General features: G+C 43.1%; 1 protein-coding gene across 5 annotated transcripts in view; it reads right to left on the reverse strand.

Moving 5' to 3' along the window:
• The window catches only part of LOC145354430 (G protein-coupled receptor kinase 5-like), a 244,073-nt gene that overhangs the window by 48,777 nt on the left and 174,558 nt on the right, over positions 1-20,738 (reverse strand). For 3 of the 5 annotated variants that reach the window (XM_080205752.1, XM_080205754.1, XM_080205753.1), the window contains one exon: positions 10,325-10,425. In XM_080205752.1, the coding sequence (XP_080061878.1) occupies positions 10,325-10,425 (101 nt within the window). Of the gene's footprint in view, positions 1-1,547; positions 1,704-2,857; positions 3,039-10,324; positions 10,426-20,738 lie in introns of those variants that run through there. The other 2 variants (XM_080205756.1, XM_080205755.1) reach the window with 2 other exon arrangements.

Raw genomic sequence — 20,738 nt, forward strand, 5'->3', positions numbered from 1 at the left:
TCTGTGGGATTCACTAACACAGTAAGTGACTGAGGCCAAAATGTTGTCTGATTTCATGAAGAAATTAAATATAGTTCTTGGGGCGAAAGGGATCAAAGGATATGGTGGGGGGTGGGGGGGGGGGGTGATGGTGATGAGAGATCAGGATATTGATCAGGATAATGGTCCATGGCATCTTCAGCACACACAGACAGGATTTATCCCAAAACTTACATTGGTTTCTGCACTGATCTTTCTGACAGAAGTTTCTAGCAATGTTTCCTGTAGAACTGGACTGGCTATGTTGCAACTTAAAAGCCAGCATAAATCATACGAAAAGTAAAATCAGTGCCACGCAGGTACCAAGTGATGACCATTCCAACCAGATACAGGATGGGACCCAAATTCATTCTTCCTCATGACATTCAATGCCATCCCAAGCCCCTCACCATCAATATCCTGGAGGTTTTCTAAGGGCTGGCAAGGACTGGGGAGGCGGTTGGTGGTGGTGGTGGTGGTGTGTGTGGTCACCCTGGATCATAAGCTGAACTGAACATAAGTTAATTTATTAGTGTCACAAGTAAGCTTACATTAACATTGCAATGAAGTTACTGTGAAAATCCCCTAGTTGCCACACTCTGGCGCCTGTTCAGGTACACAGAGGAAGAATTTAGCATGGCCAATCCACCTAGCCAGCACAACTTTGAGGCTGTGGGAGGAAATCGGAGCACGTGGAGGAAGCCCATGCAGATACAGGGAGAAAGCGCAGATTCCACACAGTGATCCAAGCTAAGAATTAAACTCGGGTCCCTGGGCTGTAAGGCAGCAAATGCTAACCACTGTGCCACCCTGCTGCCCCAAAATGTCTTTGCCAATAAAGCAGGTCAGAGGTTGACTATAACTTGCCTCCAAACTCCTCAAAGTTTCTTAAATACCTTCAAGGCAAAGTCTCTTGATGTGATGGGATGCTCCCCACTTGCCTGGACGAGTGCAGTTTAACACACAACACCTTCTTGTGCAAAACAGACTGCTCGACAATGCCCTATCCACCAGTTAGAAATATTCACTCCCTTCACCACAAGCGAATGCAGTATTAGGCACTACCTATAGGGAGGATTACAACCAGGCTTTGCCGCAGTAAACAATAAACTTGTAATGTCCACCACCCAGAACAGTGAGGATAGCCCATGGGAACACTGCCATCTGCAAGTTTCACTCAAAGCCACGCACCAGCTTGTGTTGGACATGCGTTGCTATTCTCCATTGTTGCTAGGCTAAAATCCTGAAACATTCTGCCTAACATCTTTGTGGGAGCATCTTCACCACACAGACTGCAACAGTTCAAGACTCACTACTACAAGGGCAGCTAGGGACTAGTAATACATGCCGACTACCTCATGAGACTCACATTCAAAGAATGAATTTAAAAACACACTATCACTTCATAAGTGGGTTGCTGTCTTCACGCAAGGTGCCTCATTCTCAGAGTTTCTTGCTTCTGTTACTATTTCATTTTTTAAACATTTTTACTCCATCCCTGAAGTTTGTAAACGATGGGAGGAACTCACACAGAACAAGGCGATTCAGTCACATGCAAAATTCCTCTCAGATCAAAATGAAGCAGAAAGGTTCCAGAAATGATTTGGGACGCATATTATCGATATGGCAGGGCAGATTAGAATGGTATCAATCTTTCTCATTTGAGGATCTCAACTCCTCAAATCCTGAAAGTGAGACAAGGCAATTGAAATTAATGATCTAATCAGGAGCAGGATATAAATTAATTAGCATTTCTGAGCTGGTGCTTCAGTGAGCAGATAGAGGATAATCAGCCAGGCAGTATTAGTGATCAGTATCACCAGCTAACAGAACCCTCTGCTGCAGGCTGGGTTTGCTCTTCCCTTGCAGCCTTAATGTCCATTGTCCATTCAAATCCTACAAGACCTATTCAAACCTACTTACTAACAAAATAGCAAGTCCATTTAATTTGGTATACCCTGCAATATGCATCAGTTTTGCCACTGCACGACCTGCCTTGTTTAAACTCAGTTTTGTGTAGGCAAACTTTTGCAAGGAGCGCATGCTAATAGCTCACTAGTCATAAATCCTCTCTGCCATGTTGTGTAGTTTCATTTCTCTCTATCTCCAGCGTCTGACACTGAACAGTTGTACCATTGTCCTCTCCAAACATTTAACTGTGGTCTATTACAGCGATAAAACAGGCATACTGACAGAAGTTTTCCTTTGACGTACAATACTTTCTTCATAACCTCAGAAAAAAATTCACTGCATTAAATCCATGCTGTGGTTTTTAGTCTGTTAAGTGAAATGAAACTTCCATAGTCCTACCTTGCACCAGTTGGAATCATAATGCAGGGAAAATTGCCAAATCTAATTACACTCCTACAGAGTGAGAGAACTTCCTGGGTCAAGTAGTCAGGTAGAATAAAGTTCATTGACATAACAGCATAGTACTTTTATTACAATCACTGCAACAAACTTGTATCTGAATGATTTGGTTCTCAAATTTTAATTATGTTTCTTTTTTTTATTGTGACATTCCTAAATATATGCAATTGCATGTACGTTTCATCATAAGAGAGTGACTAGCTATGGACTGGTATTAAGCCTGCAGGCAAAAGCTGTTTGTTTCCCTATGACATGAGTAATAGTCATTATTTAAAGTCTGCCATAAATAGAAAGGATGGTAAGTGGAAATGTGAAGTACCGCTTTTAAAAGACTAGAACAAAAGGAAATATTTAGAACATAATATATACCTTTGCCTTTTGCCAACTGACTGAGAGTTTTCAGGCTGAGCTCATTCTTTAACACCAGCTCTGGCTTTTAGCTGATGACTCAGCAGATACAACATCTTACCTGATACCTGAGATGTGCCAAGAAGTGACTGGGGGCTGTCCCATAAATTTTTGAAAGTAGTGTCATTTGTTGGCTAAGTCCAGTGTGTTTTCAGTAACAAACTTGGAATTAGAGATGATGCAGGTTTCTTGTAGCGATTACAAATCGTTAACCCTACTAAGAGATAATACACTCCACGATGGCAGCGTCACTTCATTTATGCAGGTTCCGGAAAATACCTCTTCCGGGGAACAGTGACAGGAAACGTGTAGAAAATCCTGTAACTGCAAATGGGCCATCTCCCAGAAATGAGATAAATTCATCAGCTGTTGGCCCGCAACCCTTACTCCTGTGACTTTTCTTTCATACTACTGGCAAGTATCTCGAACCACACCTCTCATAGAAACATTGGAAGATTTACAGCACAGAAGGAGGCAATTCAGGCCATTGTGTCCTAACCAGCTGTAGAAAAGTTATCTGGTCAAGTTCTGCCTTTCAGATCTTGAACCAGAGCTCTGTAAGGTGTGGCATCTCACATAAACAGCCAAATCTTTTTTCTCCAATGTTATGAAGGGGCTGGATTTTCACCAAGGAAATGAGTACTTGGAGTTGGGAAAATTTCCCAACCCTCCAAACATGTCTCTGTTAAAGAAGCCCATGCCTATCCTGCAACTGACAGCATAGGTAGAGACAATGAAAAGATACTTTGAAGAATCTACGCAGCTTACAACCTCTTAAGTATCAATCATTCACAGTATCAATTTCAAAAAGCTATTATCCACTTCAGACCTCTTAATATTGCATAACTTAATAGGACAGGCATTGAAAACCATATCAAACAAAGAATGCACTCTCCCCTGCAGCTCTGTCACACTGCATGCTTGAAGCCATCTGGAAAAAAATGGCTATCTGCTTCTGCTGATACAGTGGCTAGATGGCCTCCTTACGAATGTTTGAGTGAAGTCCAAGAATGATTAACCTATTAAGTTCAGCAGGCAATGTTTACACAGCTTGCAGGAAAGCACAAGATTTTTTAAATTGACATCTCTCTTGCCTTATAATAACCTGATCTTTAACTGGTGGGGCTTTCAATGCCTTTGGTATTTATTTTGTTATGGACTGGAGAAGTGATGATAGGCTGGTTCCCCCTTTTTCCTCCTCTCAACTGACCTAAGAAGTATCTGTTTGTAAAAGAAGTTTTGAGTGCTATAACACCAAAGAATAGACAAATGAAGGCTTTTCTCATGGGTAGTTTAAAAAAGGATAAATGTTTTTTAATCAACACCCAAAATGGTTGCTTAACTGCATCCATTCACACGGCAAGAAGTGGTTACAAAAACAGTAGCGCGCAGTTAAGTAGTAAAAGTCCAAAGATTTGTGATCATACTTGTTTTTTTGAAATAAAGGTTTGAAACATTGTACGCTTATGATTTTCCCTTTGGTACGCTGAAGGAACAGACACTGGAGGTTTATGAAGATGGACATATTGCTTGCAGTAGGTGTCTCTGGCTTCATTCCAGCTGAGGCGTAGTCAAACCTTTGCAATGAAAACCTTGGGGGGGGGGGGGTGACATTGGAGGGAATTCTCCCATTTTGAGACTGGTGGTGGGGGTGGTAACGTGGAATGTTTCTGCTGCAGAGGCTGGAGGGAAGAGAGGCCAAACATTCAGGCCCAGACCTCATTAATTATACATCACATTCAGGGATAGGCCCAGGTGGTGAACAGCCAGCCTGCTGTCTTGTCCGGGAGCCTTATTCCAAAAGTGCCCAACATCACTGACCCACCATTGAAAACGTATGATGGACCACCTGAAAAAGATTGATAGTTCTCTGGCGGCACTCTGAGATTGGCAGGTAGACCCCCTGAGAAAGAAGATGGACCTCAGAAAATTTCTGAGGCTGCAGGCTGGACCCCTCCAGGAGACCAAATCTGGAAGGTTCAGATGCAGGTGTCCCCCGACACACTATGTGATGCTTTGGGATGCAGGGTTGCCGACAGCTTCCATCCCAGGCTCTGGCAGAAGCCCCAGGCATTGTTCAGCAGAGTCCCGACATCTGCATGCCACATTGTTCCAAATGTGTTTTATTCTGGCATCATGGAAAATCTAGCATGGAGGGGAAGGCGATGGGGGTTGGGTGGCAGACCTTCAATCGGCACCATGGCACAGTGGTTAGCAGGGATCTGGGTTCAACTGTCTGTGTGGAATGTACAAATTCTCCTCGTGTCTGCGTGGGTTTCCTTCGGATGCTCCAGTTTCCTCCCACAGTCCAAAGATGTGGTGGTTAGGTGCACTGGCCATGCTAAGTTGCCACTTAGTGTCAGGAGTCTAGCAGGGTGACTACGTGGGGTTATGGGGATAGGGGCTGGATGGGATTATGGTCGGTGCAGACTCCATGGGCCGAATGGTCTCCTTCTCCACTGTCAGGGTTCTATACTTCCATTCTATGATATATTTGCATCCATCAACAGGTTTCCCAACCCACCATGGCAGGCACCAGCAGAAGATCCTGGTGTAAATTCACACTGGCATGAAAACCATTTCTGGGCCTCCTGCTAAATTCTTCTCTCCATGCCCATCATCAAACCTGTCAGTGGATGCTTGGAAGAATTCCGCCTTTGGCTTTGCTCCTCTCATATTCTCTGCCTCCCAAAAGAGTCCTGTTCCTTTGCTGGTTTAGAATTCTGCTCGTTTTTCTTCTTGCTGCTCCCAAAAACATATCTTATTAAATGCCCTTCATCAGAAACCTAGTTTCTGTCAGGTGACCATAGCAAGTGTTTTTCACAGCCCTCAGGTCTCTGATGCTTTTGGCTAATTGACATTCAATGGTTTTCATTCATTTATATATCCTCGAGATAGCAATGGATTATTATTTCACCCTTTCTTTGGAGTTCCACTCCAAAGTCAAGAAGTCTACAAGTCCATTGTGAATGAGTTTTTGTTTAATTGTTTGTGTAACAGCAGCCATGATCCATAGGAAAGATTTGTTACTTTTTATATGCCTTCTCATTGAAATGTCCCAAAAGGTCATTTGCATTAGAATGCCTTGTTCAGACCTGCAGGTTTGTTTGGGTAATTCCAGGTGTATTGACAGGATAGGAAATGGTCACCTGACCTCTCAACTCCATTTAGTTTCAAAAGCAGAATGGCCATTCTCCACTTTGTTTTACAATTAAAAATGTTCACTTTACTCAAATCTGAGCACCTATATTTCACAAGCATGACAAGTTATACAACATCAGCAGCTTGGAAGTTGATACAATTGGTTGCAAAAACAGAAAATGCTGGAAAATCTCAGCAGGTCTGTTAGCATCTGTGGAGAGGGAACAGAGCCAACGTTTTGAGTTGGATGACCTTTGGTGGACAGGATGTTTCCTTGTATGGGAGAATCTAGAACTAGGGGTCACTGTTTAAAATTTGGGGTCGCCCATTTAGGATAGAGATAAGCGTTTTATTCTCTCAGAGACACACTTTGGAATTCTCTTTCTCAAAAGTTGGTTGAGGCAGACTCTTTGAATATCTTTAAGACTGAGCTAGAATGATTCTTGATAAGCAGGGAGGTGCAAAGGTTATCAGGGTAGGCAGCAATGTGAAGTTGAGGTTAAAATCAGATCATTATGATCTTATTCAACGGCGGAGCAGGTTCGAGGGACCAAGTAGCCTACTCTTCCTAACTCACATGTTCATATGCCTTCGTCCTCAGAAAACGGAGGATGAAAATCAGGAAAGGCAGACAAAGTACTGATTAGCAAAGCAACTGAACTATCACAAAGACTGGAGTTCCCCACTTTTAAACAGGAAAATTTTGAAATACTTCACAATTACTAGGTACTGTGGTCTCCTGCAAACTGCATTCCATGTTACCGTCCCATAAACAAATATTCAGAACGATAATAACAAGGATTTTAATTGATCTAATTTGTATCAAAGTTGATCAATGTCTTCCTGAAGGTGGCTTTTAGCATATACACAATGGGATATGATAAATCACAAAACACTGTACAATAAATAAAGCACAAACAAACAGTAATGGACAGATGTACTCGAGTTAAATTATTGCATTTTCTAACACTATCCAAAAACAAGTGTCTTTAATACAGGGCTATCAACAGCTGCTTTTCCAAAGAGGGCTCAAAAATGCTGAAGAATCTGGAAACAGATAGCCAAACATTCCAAGATAAATTTGCCACACAAATTTTAAAGCATACTTTTGAGAATTACCTGCTATTACAGAGACAGTTAGCCTTGATACAATCATATATCTGGCACAATGTGGAGCCAAATGTGTAATTCTGTGCCAAAATAAACTTTGGGAAAGGAAATTGGATATTAAAAATTCTTGTTGAATTTATGTTTGATTGAAAATGCAAAAGAAAAATCTAGATTTTTGAATAATAAACTTAAATCATTGTCTTCGGCAAAAAGGAGTTGGCAATAAATGACTCTGCAGTCATGTGATTTATCTTGTAATGAAACTAGATATCAGTGTGTTGCTTCATCCAGAGATTAAAGTCTTTTAAAGTTTATTAATTATTGTCACAAGAAAGCTAACATTAACACTGCAATAAAGTTACTGTGAAAATCCCCGAGTTGCCACACTCTGGCGCCTGTTCGGGTACACTGAGGGAGAATTTAGCATGGCCACTGCACCTAACCAGCACGACTTTCAGACTGTGGGAGGAATCCAGAGCACCCGGAGGAAACCCACACAGGCACGGGGAGAATGTGCAGTCTCCGCACAGTGACCCAAGCCAGGAATCGAACCCAGGTCCCTGGCGCTGTGAGGCAGCAGTGCTAACCACTGTGTCACTGTGCCGATGCATCTCAAATCCTGTATTTTCTCCATCACCTAGACTGCTAACCACCGCGATCTGTGTAGTCACTCCCTGTGACCCAGTGCTGGCAGAGTCTGTCAGGACCTCATGATTCTTCTGACCTTTTGGGTTTTAACCAGGAGGCCTTTTGATATTCCGTCTACACGGTTTCATTAAAGGGAAGTCGTGTCTGACAAATTTACTGGAGTTCTATGAGGATGTGTCTAGGGCAGTGGATAGAGGAGAGCCGGTGGATGTGGTCTTTCTGGATTTTCAGAAGGCGTTTGACAAGGTACCTCACAAGAGGTTATTGCAGAAGGTCAGGGGACATGGAGTTGGGGGTAGGGTGTTAGCGTGGATAGAGGATTGGTTGTCAAATAGGAGGCAGAGAGTGGGGGTCAATGGGTGCTATTCGGATTGGCGGTTGGTGACTAGTGGGGTGCCCCAGGGGTCGGTGCTGGGGCCTCAGCTATTTACCATTTATATAGATGATCTGGAGGAGGGAACCGAGTGCAGGGTGTCGAAATTTGCTGATGACACCAAGATTGGGGGAAAGGCAAATTGTGCGGAGGGTGTGGAGAGTCTGCAGAAGGATCTAGATAGGCTGGGCGAATGGGCCAGGAAATGGCAAATGGAATTTAATGTTGGCAAGTGTGAGGTGGTCCACTTTGGTAGGAAGAATGGTAGGAAGGACTATTACTTACGTGGCGAAAAACTGCAGCAGGCGACGGTGCAGAGGGACCTCGGGGTCCTTGTGCATGAGTCGCAAAAACCCAGCTTGCAGGTGCAGCAGGTGGTCAGGAAGGCGAATGGGATGCTGGCCTTCATAGCGAGGGGGATTGAATATAAAAGTAGGGAGGTCTTGCTGCAGCTGTATAGGGCACTGGTGAGGCCGCAGCTGGAGTACTGTGTGCAGTTTTGGGCGCCGCACCTGCGCAAGGATATTTTGGCCCTGGAGGGAGTGCAGAGGAGGTTTACTAGGCTGATACCGGAGTTGAGGGGGTTGAGCTATGAGGAGAGGCTGAATAAACTAGGCTTGTACTCGTTAGAGTTTAGAAGAATGAGGGGAGATCTCATTGAGACGTATAAGATGATGAATGGGATGGATAGGATAGAGGTGGAGAGACTCTTCCCGCTCAAAAAAGACAGTAGGACTAGGGGGCACAGCCTCAAGATAAAGGGGAGGCGGTTTAGAACGGAGTTGAGGAGGAACTTCTTCACTCAAAGGGTGGTGAATCTCTGGAATTCTCTGCCCGTTGAAGTGGTGGAGGCTGCCTCGCTAAATATTTTTAAGAAGCGGGTTGATGGGTTCTTGATAAGAGAGGGGATTAAGGGTTATGGGGAGAGGGCTGGAAAGTGGAACTGAGCCACGACAGATCAGCCATGATCTTATTGAATGGCGGGGCAGGCTCGAAGGGCTAGATGGCCTACTCCTGCTCCTATTTCTTATGTTCTTATGTTCTTATGTCTAGCTACTTCTCTCCTTATAAGAAGTTTCTGAAAACTTCAGGTGGAACACAGCACCCTTTCCTGACCTTGACCCTGCTCCTGATGATACAATGTTCAGGACTTCAAATTAACAGCCTCTGGATAGCGGCTGGCGCTTTTTGAGGCTCTAGAACCCAATCAAAGGGTCAGCAAGCCTTGGAAGATGAACAGCCCCACCTGCAAAGGTGGGTGCTGCACTGCAGGATGGGACTAACAGCATCTCTTTTTAAAACTGAAGTCTGGCCAAAGCTGTCGGGGGTATTCCTGTGGAGAGGAAACTTGTGATCCCACAGCTGGTGATCCACTGATCCCTAAATGAGGTGTTGGAGGTCCCCATCTTGTTGTTGGCAAGCTACCTTCAAGCACCTGCTGGGCTCTGGCCTTAGCAGGCTCCCCTTTCCAGCGGAGCCCTCAATCTGCCTACAATGGCACCCTTGATTATTCAAAATGGCTACCTGCCACTGCTAGGTGACTAGCTGCCATCTTTGGTGACCCAACTTCAGCAGAAACACAGTGAACCACTGACCTAGTGCCTTTGTATCAAGATTTCCTCCTGGTCTCCCTTGCAGAATATGGAAAATTACACCTCTCCTTTTAACCCTGGTATTCGTTTGGCCATGCTTTCGATCATCTCCCAACAATTCAATTACTCAGCAACTGTTGCTCCTCTATGGCATGTTTTGTGTCAAAGGTGCTATATAAATGGACTAGGTACCATAAGTCTAACGATTGAGTCATTATCGAGGTTATTGCTTTGTAGATTGGACAGCGATGCTTTTACATACTGAGTTGGTGATAGTTTTCTCATTTTGTTTAAAGAAAGCTAGCATTTGCTCTAAGCATTGAGCAAAGATAACAAGCAACAGCTGGTCAGCATACCTCACGTAATGGCTGCTTCAGCTTGGCTCCTTAAAAAAAAAATCAGATTGGGACTGGAGGAGATTCATTAATCTGAACAACTAACTAATGAAATCCGCCGTACAATTCCAAGAAGATGTCATACAGCAAGGAGGATTTACTAATTATTACCATTAGTGTAAACTAAATAGTAAGAAAAATGTAATCGTCATCACGTTTCAGATTATGAGAAAGCATATGCAGCAACTTGATACTTCTGTTAACTGGAGGGCAGAAATGGCTCCCTGGCGAATCACAGGCAAAGCTGACATTTGTGATTTTTCACTTACTTCACACAGCTACAGAAGAGTTCTTTGCAAGCATTCATTTCAAGTTTTTCTTTACATTGCTGGACAATATCCTCGCTGACTTCTCGTAAATATCCTGGGGACTGAAAACATATAGGGTTTGAACATAATCATCGAAAATTCATTTAACGTCACAAGCGGGCTTCATTAAATCTGCAAACAATCGCACAGCATTAAAGATAAATACTGCATGCTTCTACCTTTTAAGCAGCGTCACACATTATAAATTACAAACCAGATAGTCCAGAAACATTCAGGAACATTACTGCACAGACTGCCAAACAGTCCTTTCTTAATTATTTAAAAACAAGTCCGCGTACAGAAACTAGGAGGAGTAGGCTGTTCAGTCCTTCGAGCCCACTTCGCCATTCATTATGATCATTCAGTCATAGATCCTTACAATGCAGAAGGAGACCATACGGCCGTCAAGTCTGCACTGGCTACAATCCCACCCTATGCCCATAACGCCATGCATGTACCCTAGCTAGTCCCCCTGACATAAGGAGCAATTTAGCATGGCCAATCCAACAAACCCGCACATCTTTGGACTTTGAGAGGATTTCCGGAGCATCCAGAGGAAGCCCACACAGACATGGGGAGAAAATGCAAATTCCACACAGACTTTGACCCAAGCTGGGAATCGAACCTGGGTCCCTGGCACTGTGAGGCAGCAGTGCTAACCATTGTGCCACCATGCCACCCATAATGCATGGCTGATCATCCAATTTAGTAACTTGTTCCTGCTTCCTCACCACTCCCACCCCCAGTATCCTTTGATCATTTACGTTCTTATGTTCTTATGTTAACATACAATGCTTTGGCCTCAACTACTTTCTGTAGTAGAGAATTCCACAGGCTTACCATTCTCTGGATAAAGAAATTTCTCTTCAGCTCTGTCCTAAACGGTTTACCCTGTATCCTCATATTGTGGCCCCTGGTTCCGGAGTCCCCTGCCTTCCGGAATATCCTTCCTGCATTGACTCTGGCTAGCCCTGTTAGAATCTTATAAGATTCTACGAGATGTTTGAAGTTATATTGTTGGATAAATACCAATGAAAAAAATCATGATTTCAACTGAGATCAGTGGTACACACTTTTTCATTTTTTTTTTCTAATGCATAATGGGATTGATTTTCCACTGGGTAATGACTTTTTAACCTATTTCTTCATTTGATTTATCTGCTGGTAATGGGCCCCATTAAGTACAATCATTTTCTCTTTGATGTCCACTCTGCCAGTAATGAATCACTGCAGTTACAGAAATAGGAGGGGAGGCAGTGGCATAGTGCTGGACTAGTGATCCATGGGAGACCCATGGTAATGGTCTGGGGTCCCGGGTTTGAATCCCACCATGACAGGTAGTGGAACTTGAGTTCAATAAGAATATGGAATTAAAAGTCTAATGATGACCACAAGACCATTATTGATATCCCTTTAGGGAAAGAAATCTGCCATCCTTACCTGAACTTGCCTACTTGTCACTCCAGACCCACAGCAATGTGGTTGACTCTTAATTGCCCTCAAGGATGGGCAATAAATGGTGGCCCAGCGAGCAATGCCCACACCCCATGAATGAATAAAAAAATGAACTCCCTTTCTCCCAGCAGAAACCAGAGGAATGGGAGTTAAAACCTGAATGATTCTCACTATCCTTTTAGCATCCTGCAATCTTTTAATGCTGAACTTTTTGGAGGAGTTGAGGCACAGGCCTGACTCAGTTGGGAGCCCTCTGAAAAATAAGTTGGGGTTCTGTGTTGTCATGTGGACCTGAATTAATGTTGATGCTCTGCTGAGGGAGTTTCCGAACTCCCTCTGGTGGCGTTTGCTACCAAATAAACCTGTTGGACTTTAACCTGGTGTTGTGAGACTTCTCACTGAGGGAGTTTCCACCATGGACATTCTTGATTTTTTTTTGGGTGGCTAGGAGTAGTTTAGGTAGCTTCCATATTGGAATTCTCCCCTAAACTTATCACCAACAAAATCCTCGCAAAACTCACCAACCTGCAATGTAGCTAACTGCTGGTGTTTGGGCCACTCAATTTTCACAGGCCCAAAGCCTCCCAGTTGCCTTTAGATGCTCATTTCGGGCAGGCAGCTAGCCAACAGCATATTAGTAAGGCTCAGTTGCTGTGAAAACGGACCCAGTCTCTGACTGTTGCTTGAGATTGAGCAGCCCACCAACATTCTGTCTGCAGCTAAAATGTGGAGGTGGACAAATAAACTACTGCCACACTTCAGGTCAGTAATCTCCAACCCATCACTTTTAGCCTCAAAGTGCAGCAAAAGATCTACTCTTAAAAATCTGTCTTTATTAAAACTCCCTAAAATGTACTTACGCATGACACTCACCACATCCTTGGACAACAATTCCACCTGTCTGATTACTGCTAAAATGGCAAGCTCTGCTCTTGTTTAATCTTTGTTTTTAAAGTCTTCGAACAAGGAGTCAGCAGTAACCACCAGAGCCTCCTTGATAACTTTGTCACCACTGTTCTGCACTGTAGGGATCTTATGATATAATTAATGTGAATGCTAGCCTTGTCTTCAGCCACAGGTTTTGAAAAGAGCGCACGTTGAGCTTGCACCATTAACTTCCCGACTTTGTCTGAATGGTGCTGTTTAAAGGGAAATTTTCTTGAAATCTTGCATGCATTGTCTTGTGATGCCGTTCCAAACTGCCTCTTTTACTCAAGGCTACACTGTTGTCAACTGGTCTTGCCTTTGACATTCTTAAAAAGAAATTCACTTTCCCCTGTCTGGTTGAGATGGTAGGTTTTGTTCTCTGGGAGGTCCTTGGGTTCTCAGTTCTCAATTCTGTCTTCACCTTGCCTAGTCCATGTTTTGGTGCCTGCGATTGGGCAATAGGCTAATTCACTCATCTTCACAAGAAGGCCAAGTTCTATGCATTGTTGGTGCAGTTCGATAGCCAATGACAATCGACTTTGAGACTCCAGGATCGACCTGTTGATCGCGATCCACCATTTGGAGAGCGCTGATCTAGCATTGCAAACCTTTACAATCCAAGGTTGATGACGGAAAAGTGACTTTACATTATTTATATATATATTTTCTTTGAAGTTTTATGTTCAAGGTGAGCAACATCATAATCGAAAATGGAAGTATTTCCTTATGGTCTCAGTATTGACTGTACCCTATGGTGGGAGATAGTGGTGGGGTTGTTGGGCGGGGAAGTGGTAAAGAAGTGAAATAGGGCAACACAACCTCAACACAACAATCAGATACCTACAGCCTTTTCTCTTTATATTAAATGGACATCACAGTGTCTGAGTGCTCCACTGTGGAAACAAGGAACAAAGCACTCAATTAACATTTAGCTCAAGCTGCCACACAGCAGGAACCTTGGCACTCAAAGGAAGGTGCAAGCTTTCAGCTCCACAAAGTAAGTGCCTCTTCTAATATATCTTGAAGTTCAGGAGTGTTTTTCCCTGGCTCTCAAACTGTTGTTTGGCCTCCACAGCTCTGATTGCTGCCCTTCTCCCAGCCCTCTCGACAGTGGGCCCTTCCAGTCTCCCACCTGAAGTTCTTGCCCATCTCCCAACTGCTGACAACTGTCCAAGAATCTCCCTTTCTCCACACCCTAGCTATAAATGTAACGGTACATTCGGCACTCTCTTATTTCCTTCTATGAATGGTATGCTTTGTCTGTGTAGCGTGCAAAAGACAATACTTTTCACTGTATGATAATACATGCGACAATAATAAATCAAATCATGTCAAATCAAAGCTATGGCCTCCTGCACTAACATGTCTTCATTTCACAGACGTGGATTGGGAAACGGAATACAAATGTTAATGTGGTCTTGGCCTCAATAAGTTCTTTGCCCCTTTTGAGGCTTCACCCGCAATTTGCAGGCCTCTCAGTAAATAACAGGGCATTCCATGTGAAATATCCTCAGGCCAGGTGTTACTTCACCAGCTTTGAAATATAGCTCTCTGCACTTTGTCACAGCTACAGAAAAAAGTGTTATCTTTTTCCATTTCTCATCAGCTAATTTTCACATAGATATAAGCATGATTGTCAAATTAATAGTCGTTTTGTTCATGTGAGCTGCCAACTAGAAGCTAGGATAAGGATAATACACCTAATTTTACATTGTGCCATTGCAATCAGCTTTCAGAGGAGATTTGAACCCCATTCATTGGCTGGCAGTACTAAAATATTTGAGGTGAAAGGAAGTAAGGCCCTAGTTCAATTGCACCATCCCCTTAACTCTTTCATAAAGCTGGACTTCATTTTCAGTTGGATTTGGTTACAGGCCTGTCATCAGAAGGTCTGGACTTCAGTCCTGCATTTAATCAGCATTCAGAGGAAAGGAAAGGAAGAGAAAAAAATTCTCCTAAAGTCAACGGACCTTCTGATCGTCCCTTTGGTTCTCTGTACTGGAAAGTCACAGTCAAAATGTCTGAAAACAAAAATAACTTTTTTTCTCTAACCATTCCAAACTCCTTTGGTGAGTCAGACTTTTGGCCTCAGCTTGCCATTGGGAAGTATCTGCATTTTTGATGGAATTACACAAGGATCTATCTACAAAAGGAATCAAACTATGCAGTTAAGAGCTTACTGGCAGAGATTTTGGTAATGGAGCGACTCCGATCTGTGGAGCGCTTCCAAATCCCCACATTTTTAGCCTATTTAAGAATTAAGAATCCTTACTTAGCAGACAAAACGACCAAAAATGGTCATAAAATTGAAGTCAACCAGCCCAGTTTGGTGGTGATGTGAACAGAAACTTTAGGTTACGGGTGACAGAGGTCCTCCTTTTGCATGGTTTGGTTACCAAATATCTGCTGAATAGAAAACGTTGTATCCTGTTGTAACTGCTGGCATTTAAAACATTTTTCTGACTAGGGTCACACAAGGAAGAGTCTCTCTGCTATTGTTTGTGAAAACCACCGACATAGTTAGAAAGACACAAAGGGGTCTTCTGCTGTGCTCGCCCCAAGGTCAGAAAATCCCACCCGAGGTCAGCAGACTTTTGCATGGTCTGTGTCCTAGCCACTATAATTACCATGGCAAGCCAAATGGTAAAATTCCCCCCAACAGTGTTCTTTCAGAAGGAACTCTTCCAGTGTAGACAATAAAAAGAAATCAAAACTTACTCAAACTTATACATCAAAGAAAAGGTTTAATAAAGAAACTTCATTACTCCAAACTTGAGGCCTCTTCCTGGGCCATTCCAAGCAATCTAACGATTCTGAACAGATTCTTACTTACACTGAGTCAGCTGGTCAGCAGATAATCACATCCTTCTGTCATTGGTTACATGGCTTACTGGGTCAGCTGACCCTTACCATTGGTCACATTACAACAGATAGAATATAACCAGCGATAACCCTGTAACAAACAGCACCAGAGAGAGGAGCCAGGATTGGACATTGGCCCGTTGAACATGCTCTGCCAATCCATACAATCATAGTTGATCTTTGTTTTCCCGTCCCCTCCCTGTTATCCCTCAATTCCCTGTGACACTGCGGAAAAGGTGATCCCATGGCACATTCACTTGATGCTTGAGAACATATTGCTCATCTTCAAGTTGCTTTCATCTTTGTAGTGAGAACTGGCTGCTATTCAAATTCTTCTGGTTCTGTCATTTGAAATCAATTGAAATTCCTTCCAGCTGGCTCTTTCTCGAATTAATTCACTGATTTTAATGTATTAATTGTAATTCAGTCTAATGCAAATGTGTTATCAAACAGTAGACAAACCAAACAAACCAACTGAATTGCTAATAGCAACATAAAAATTATAAGATTGAAGTGGTTTTAGTCCAACAGACGTTGTTGGTGCTGGTTCTTCAATTGGAATGACCAACGTTTATTCTCATTCTTGCTCTTTTAAATTAATTGTTACATATTCCTTCAATTTTCTTACAAATGTCGTTACAGTCAGTCATTCTCCATAGCTACTTGTAGTCAAGCTTAATCTCCAAAATCTTACCACCCTGCCCACCAAGGGTATCAGAGCAGCCCAGAGGCGAACAATGGAGAGGTCCGCTGATCTCATGCGGGATTTTATGGTTTTGGGATAAACGAGGCTGTAAAATCCACCTGTGTACGTGAAGATATTTTTCTCCACTTTGCATTTCCAGTGAAAACAAGAGCCGATGCCCCCTGATGACTGATTCACTAGCCAGGAGAAATAATCTTTCATTATTTATCTTCTTTGAAAGCTTACAGAATATTTGAACTCCTACCCATTAGATGGCCTTTAACTGTCATTGTCCAAGCGAAAAAGCCTTAGCTTCTCAAGGCTTTTGTCATAACAATAAACTCTCAATGAAAACCTTGCTGTGGTAAGCCTGTGTGGTAGCTATTCCATGGTTCAAGTATCATTCTCAATTAGGTGTCCAAAATTACTTGCACACGGTCCAACTGTGCTATATAACTTAAACATCACTATCTTGTTTGAATACTCAACATGCCGTGACTGCGACCTGTTATTCTGTGGCCGGAATTTTCCAGCTATTAACAGTGGTGGGATGTCCCGCTGGCAATGGCACATCCCTTCCTGACAGCGAAGGGTGCATTCAACAGGAAACTCTGTTGGCAATGGCGGGACCAGAAGATCCTACCACTGGCAGGTTGCCTCTGCTGCCGCGAAGGTTGCAGCAGCTTGTTTGGAAAATCCTGCCCCAATGTGTCTATTGCTCCACTGTTAAGGCCCTACAATTTATGGCATGCTTATTTTTTCATTCCCTTTTTTTTCAATCGAAAATGCACCACTTCACATTTTCTCTGTTTGCAACCTTCCTACTCTATTAATCTCTGCATCCTCCTGAAATTCCCACTCTTCTATTCAATGATTTCTGATGTATTCGCAAAAGGCAACAGATTCCTTTGGTATTTCTTAACTAGGAAAGGTTCCTCCCATGAATCCTATCAAGAATAATTACATTTCTATAGCTGCAATTATATCCTTGATTAATAAGGTGATGTCACCTCACTTTAATTCTTCTGTGAATATTTGGGAAAACTGAATTTTCAACCTTGCCAATCTGTAGATATTACTCAAGGTTGCAATTTCATATCCCCCCATTCTAATTAATGTTTCTTCTTCCCTAATATTATTTCTTGCACATACAAAGACTGCAATTCCGATCTGACTATCACATTTCTCTTCATGTTTGATCGAGATGAACATAAAATCAAGGATAAGAAACTAACCAGAAGAGCTGAAGTAGGAAATGGTGTTCAGAGAATGGAGAATATTAATAAATAGCGCATTTTTAGAATCACAGAATCCTTACAGTGCAGGAGGCCGCCATTTGGCCCATCGAGCCCACACCAACCACAATCCCACCCAGGCCCTATCCCATAACCCCATGCATTTACCCTAGCTAGTCCCCCTGACACTAAGGGGCAATTTAACATGGCCAATCCACCTAACCCGCACATCTATGAAAGGAAACCAGTGCACCTGAAGGAAACCCACGCAGACACAGGGAGAATGTGCAAACTCCACACAGTGACCCAAGCCAGGAATCGAACCCAGGTCTCTGGCACTGTGAGGCAACAGTGCTAAGCACTCTGCCACCATGCTGTCCACAGGAAACAAGTCAGAAAGCAAATGGTGGATCCAAAAAGATTTTTTTTAAACATTTGATTTTGGAATGTGAGCATTACTGACAAAGTCAGCTTTAACTGCTTGTTCCAAATTCCCCTTGAGAAGGTGGTGGCGAGCTACCTTCTTGAACTGATGCAGTCCATGTAGCTAGACAGTGCTACTCAGTACATTCTAGGATTTTGACCCAGCAATAGTGCAGGATCAATGATCTAGTTTCAAATCAGGATGGTGTGTCCCTCAGAGGGGAGCTTGCAGTTGGTGATGCTCCCATGCACATGCTGCTCTTGTCATTTTAAGTGGTAGAGCTTGTGGGTTGGAAGGTTCTATCAAAGGTGACTTGAGAGGTTGCTGCTGTGCAACCCAATAGATGGTACATACTGCTGCCACAGAACGGTGGATGGGATGAATGTTTAAGGTGGTGGTGGCTGATGTGCTGATCAAGCAAGCTGCTATGGCCTGGATGGTGTCAGGCTTCTTGAGTGTTGTTGAAGCTGCACTGATCCAGCCAAGTGGGGAGTAATCCATTAAACTGCTGCTTTTTGCCTTATAGATGGTGAACAGGCTTTGGGGAGGTGAATTACTTGCCCCAGAATTCCCAACACTAAGCTGCTCTTGTAGCCACTACATTCATATGGCTGGTTCAATTTAGTTTCTTGTGAACTGTAGCCTCAAGATGTTAATAGTGGAGTATTCAGAACAATCAACAACAATAACTGCACCAATAATACCACCCAGGCCCTATCCACGTAACCCCACATATTTACCCTGCTGATCCCCTAAACAGCAAGGGTCAATTTAGCATGGTTAATCAACCTAATTTGCACATCTTTGGAGTGTGGGAGGAAACCAGAGCACTCAGAGGAATCCCATGCAGACACGGGGAGAATGTACAAACTCCACATAAGAACATAAAAACATAAGAAATAGGAGCAGGAGTAGGCCATCTAGCCCTTCGAGCCTGCCCCGCCATTCAATAAGATCATGGCTGATCTGTCGCTGCTCAGTTCCACTTTCCCGCCCTCTCCCCATAACCCTTAATCCCCTCTCTTATCAAAAACCCATCAACCCGCGTCTTAAAAATATTTAGCGAGGCAGCCTCCACCACTTCAACGGGCAGAGAATTCCAGAGATTCACCACCCTTTGAGTGAAGAAGTTCCTCCTCAACTCCGTTCTAAACTGCCCCCCTTTTATCTTGAGGCTGTGCCCCCTAGTCCTACTGTCTTTTTTGAGCGGGAAGAGTCTCTCCACCTCTATCCTATCCATCCCATTCATCATCTTATACGTCTCAATGAGATCTCCCCTCATTCTTCTAAACTCTAACGAGTACAAGCCCAGTTTATTCAGCCTCTCCTCATAGCTCAACCCCCTCAACTCCGGTATCAGCCTAGTAAACCTCCTCTGCACTCCCTCCAAGGCCAAAATATCTTTGCGCAGGTGCGGTGCCCAAAACTGCACACAGTACTCCAGCTGCGGCCTCACCAATGCCCTATACAGCCGCAGCAAGACCTCCCTACTTTTGCAGAGTGCCGTTTTGCAGAGGGATCTGGGTGTCCTCTTACATGGATCATAAGAAGTTAACATACAGGTACAGCAAGACGTATGATATACAAGACAAAGAGAACAAATATTGAGAAATATTTCTTTCTGAAAAACTAACTAGATGTTTGTGTAGATTATCAATGTGAATGTATCACTATAATTGCACCCTCTGCTTGTACTACTGCCACCCATTTTAGTTTGGCCACTTTTACACCTTTGAACGTGTACTGCAGGGAAATATCAATGCTTTATTCAACTTTATGGTCAGGATTTTCTGGCCTTGGCGTGAGGGGAACCCGCCCTGGAGATTCAGTGGCCCGGCCAAAATTTAATTTACTTTCGGTGGGACCGGATAATCCCTGTAGTGGGCGGGGCCAGAAAATCGCAGCCTACTGATGCTATCACTAAAACTGCCTATTTCCAATGCCTCACCACTATCTGACTTCATTCTGCTTTAGAAATTGCTAAATAGTTTCCTACTTAAAACTAAAGACAAATATAGTTATTTATCTGAAAAAAGCCAGAAAAATTGACTTCAAAACCGAAACAGAATTTGGTCTATGCCCCATTACCCAATTGCCCCTCAACCTCCAAACATTCATCAAGTGAATTAAAGACATGATCATGAATACTCACTAGTACCAAAGAAATAATGTTCTGTAATGTTTACAGGATTGTTAGCATTGCACAGAATCTGAGGTGCCTTGCAGAATGAAAGATGTGCTAATGTTTAGTTAGGGTGGTATCTGATTAATGGAGGCTGTTAAAAGCCTAGGAAAGGAACCTGCATGGACTTCATACAAGGTCACTGAATGAAATGGCTAGTGAAATTAGCACTGTCTTTGACACTATGTTTAGGAAAGCACTTAGGTTAATCTAATCAATAATATCATAGGGAATCCTACATTGCAGAAGAAAGTCATTCAGCCACTGAGTCTGCACCAACCACAATCCCACCAAGGCTCTATCCCCATAACTCCATGCATTTACCCTAGCTAATCCCCCTGACACTAAGGGGCAATTTATCAAGACCAATCTGCATAACCCACACATCTTGGGACTGTGGGAGGAAAGTGTGGGAAGTACAAAGAAGCAAATTACCAAAACTTGCAATGCAGGTTAATAAGGCCACAAACTGAAACACTGGAGTTAATTTCTAGAGAGGGGATGTTGAAAAGTAGAACTATGCTAAATATGTATTGATGTTTGGTTAGACCATGTTGTAAAAAGGATCGAGAGATATTGGATAGGGTGCAAAAAATATTTACAAG

The sequence above is a fragment of the Carcharhinus amblyrhynchos genome, chromosome 17, assembly GCF_965287045.1.
Source record: "Carcharhinus amblyrhynchos chromosome 17, sCarAmb.v2.hapA, whole genome shotgun sequence".
NCBI classification, from domain to species: domain Eukaryota; kingdom Metazoa; phylum Chordata; class Chondrichthyes; order Carcharhiniformes; family Carcharhinidae; genus Carcharhinus; species Carcharhinus amblyrhynchos.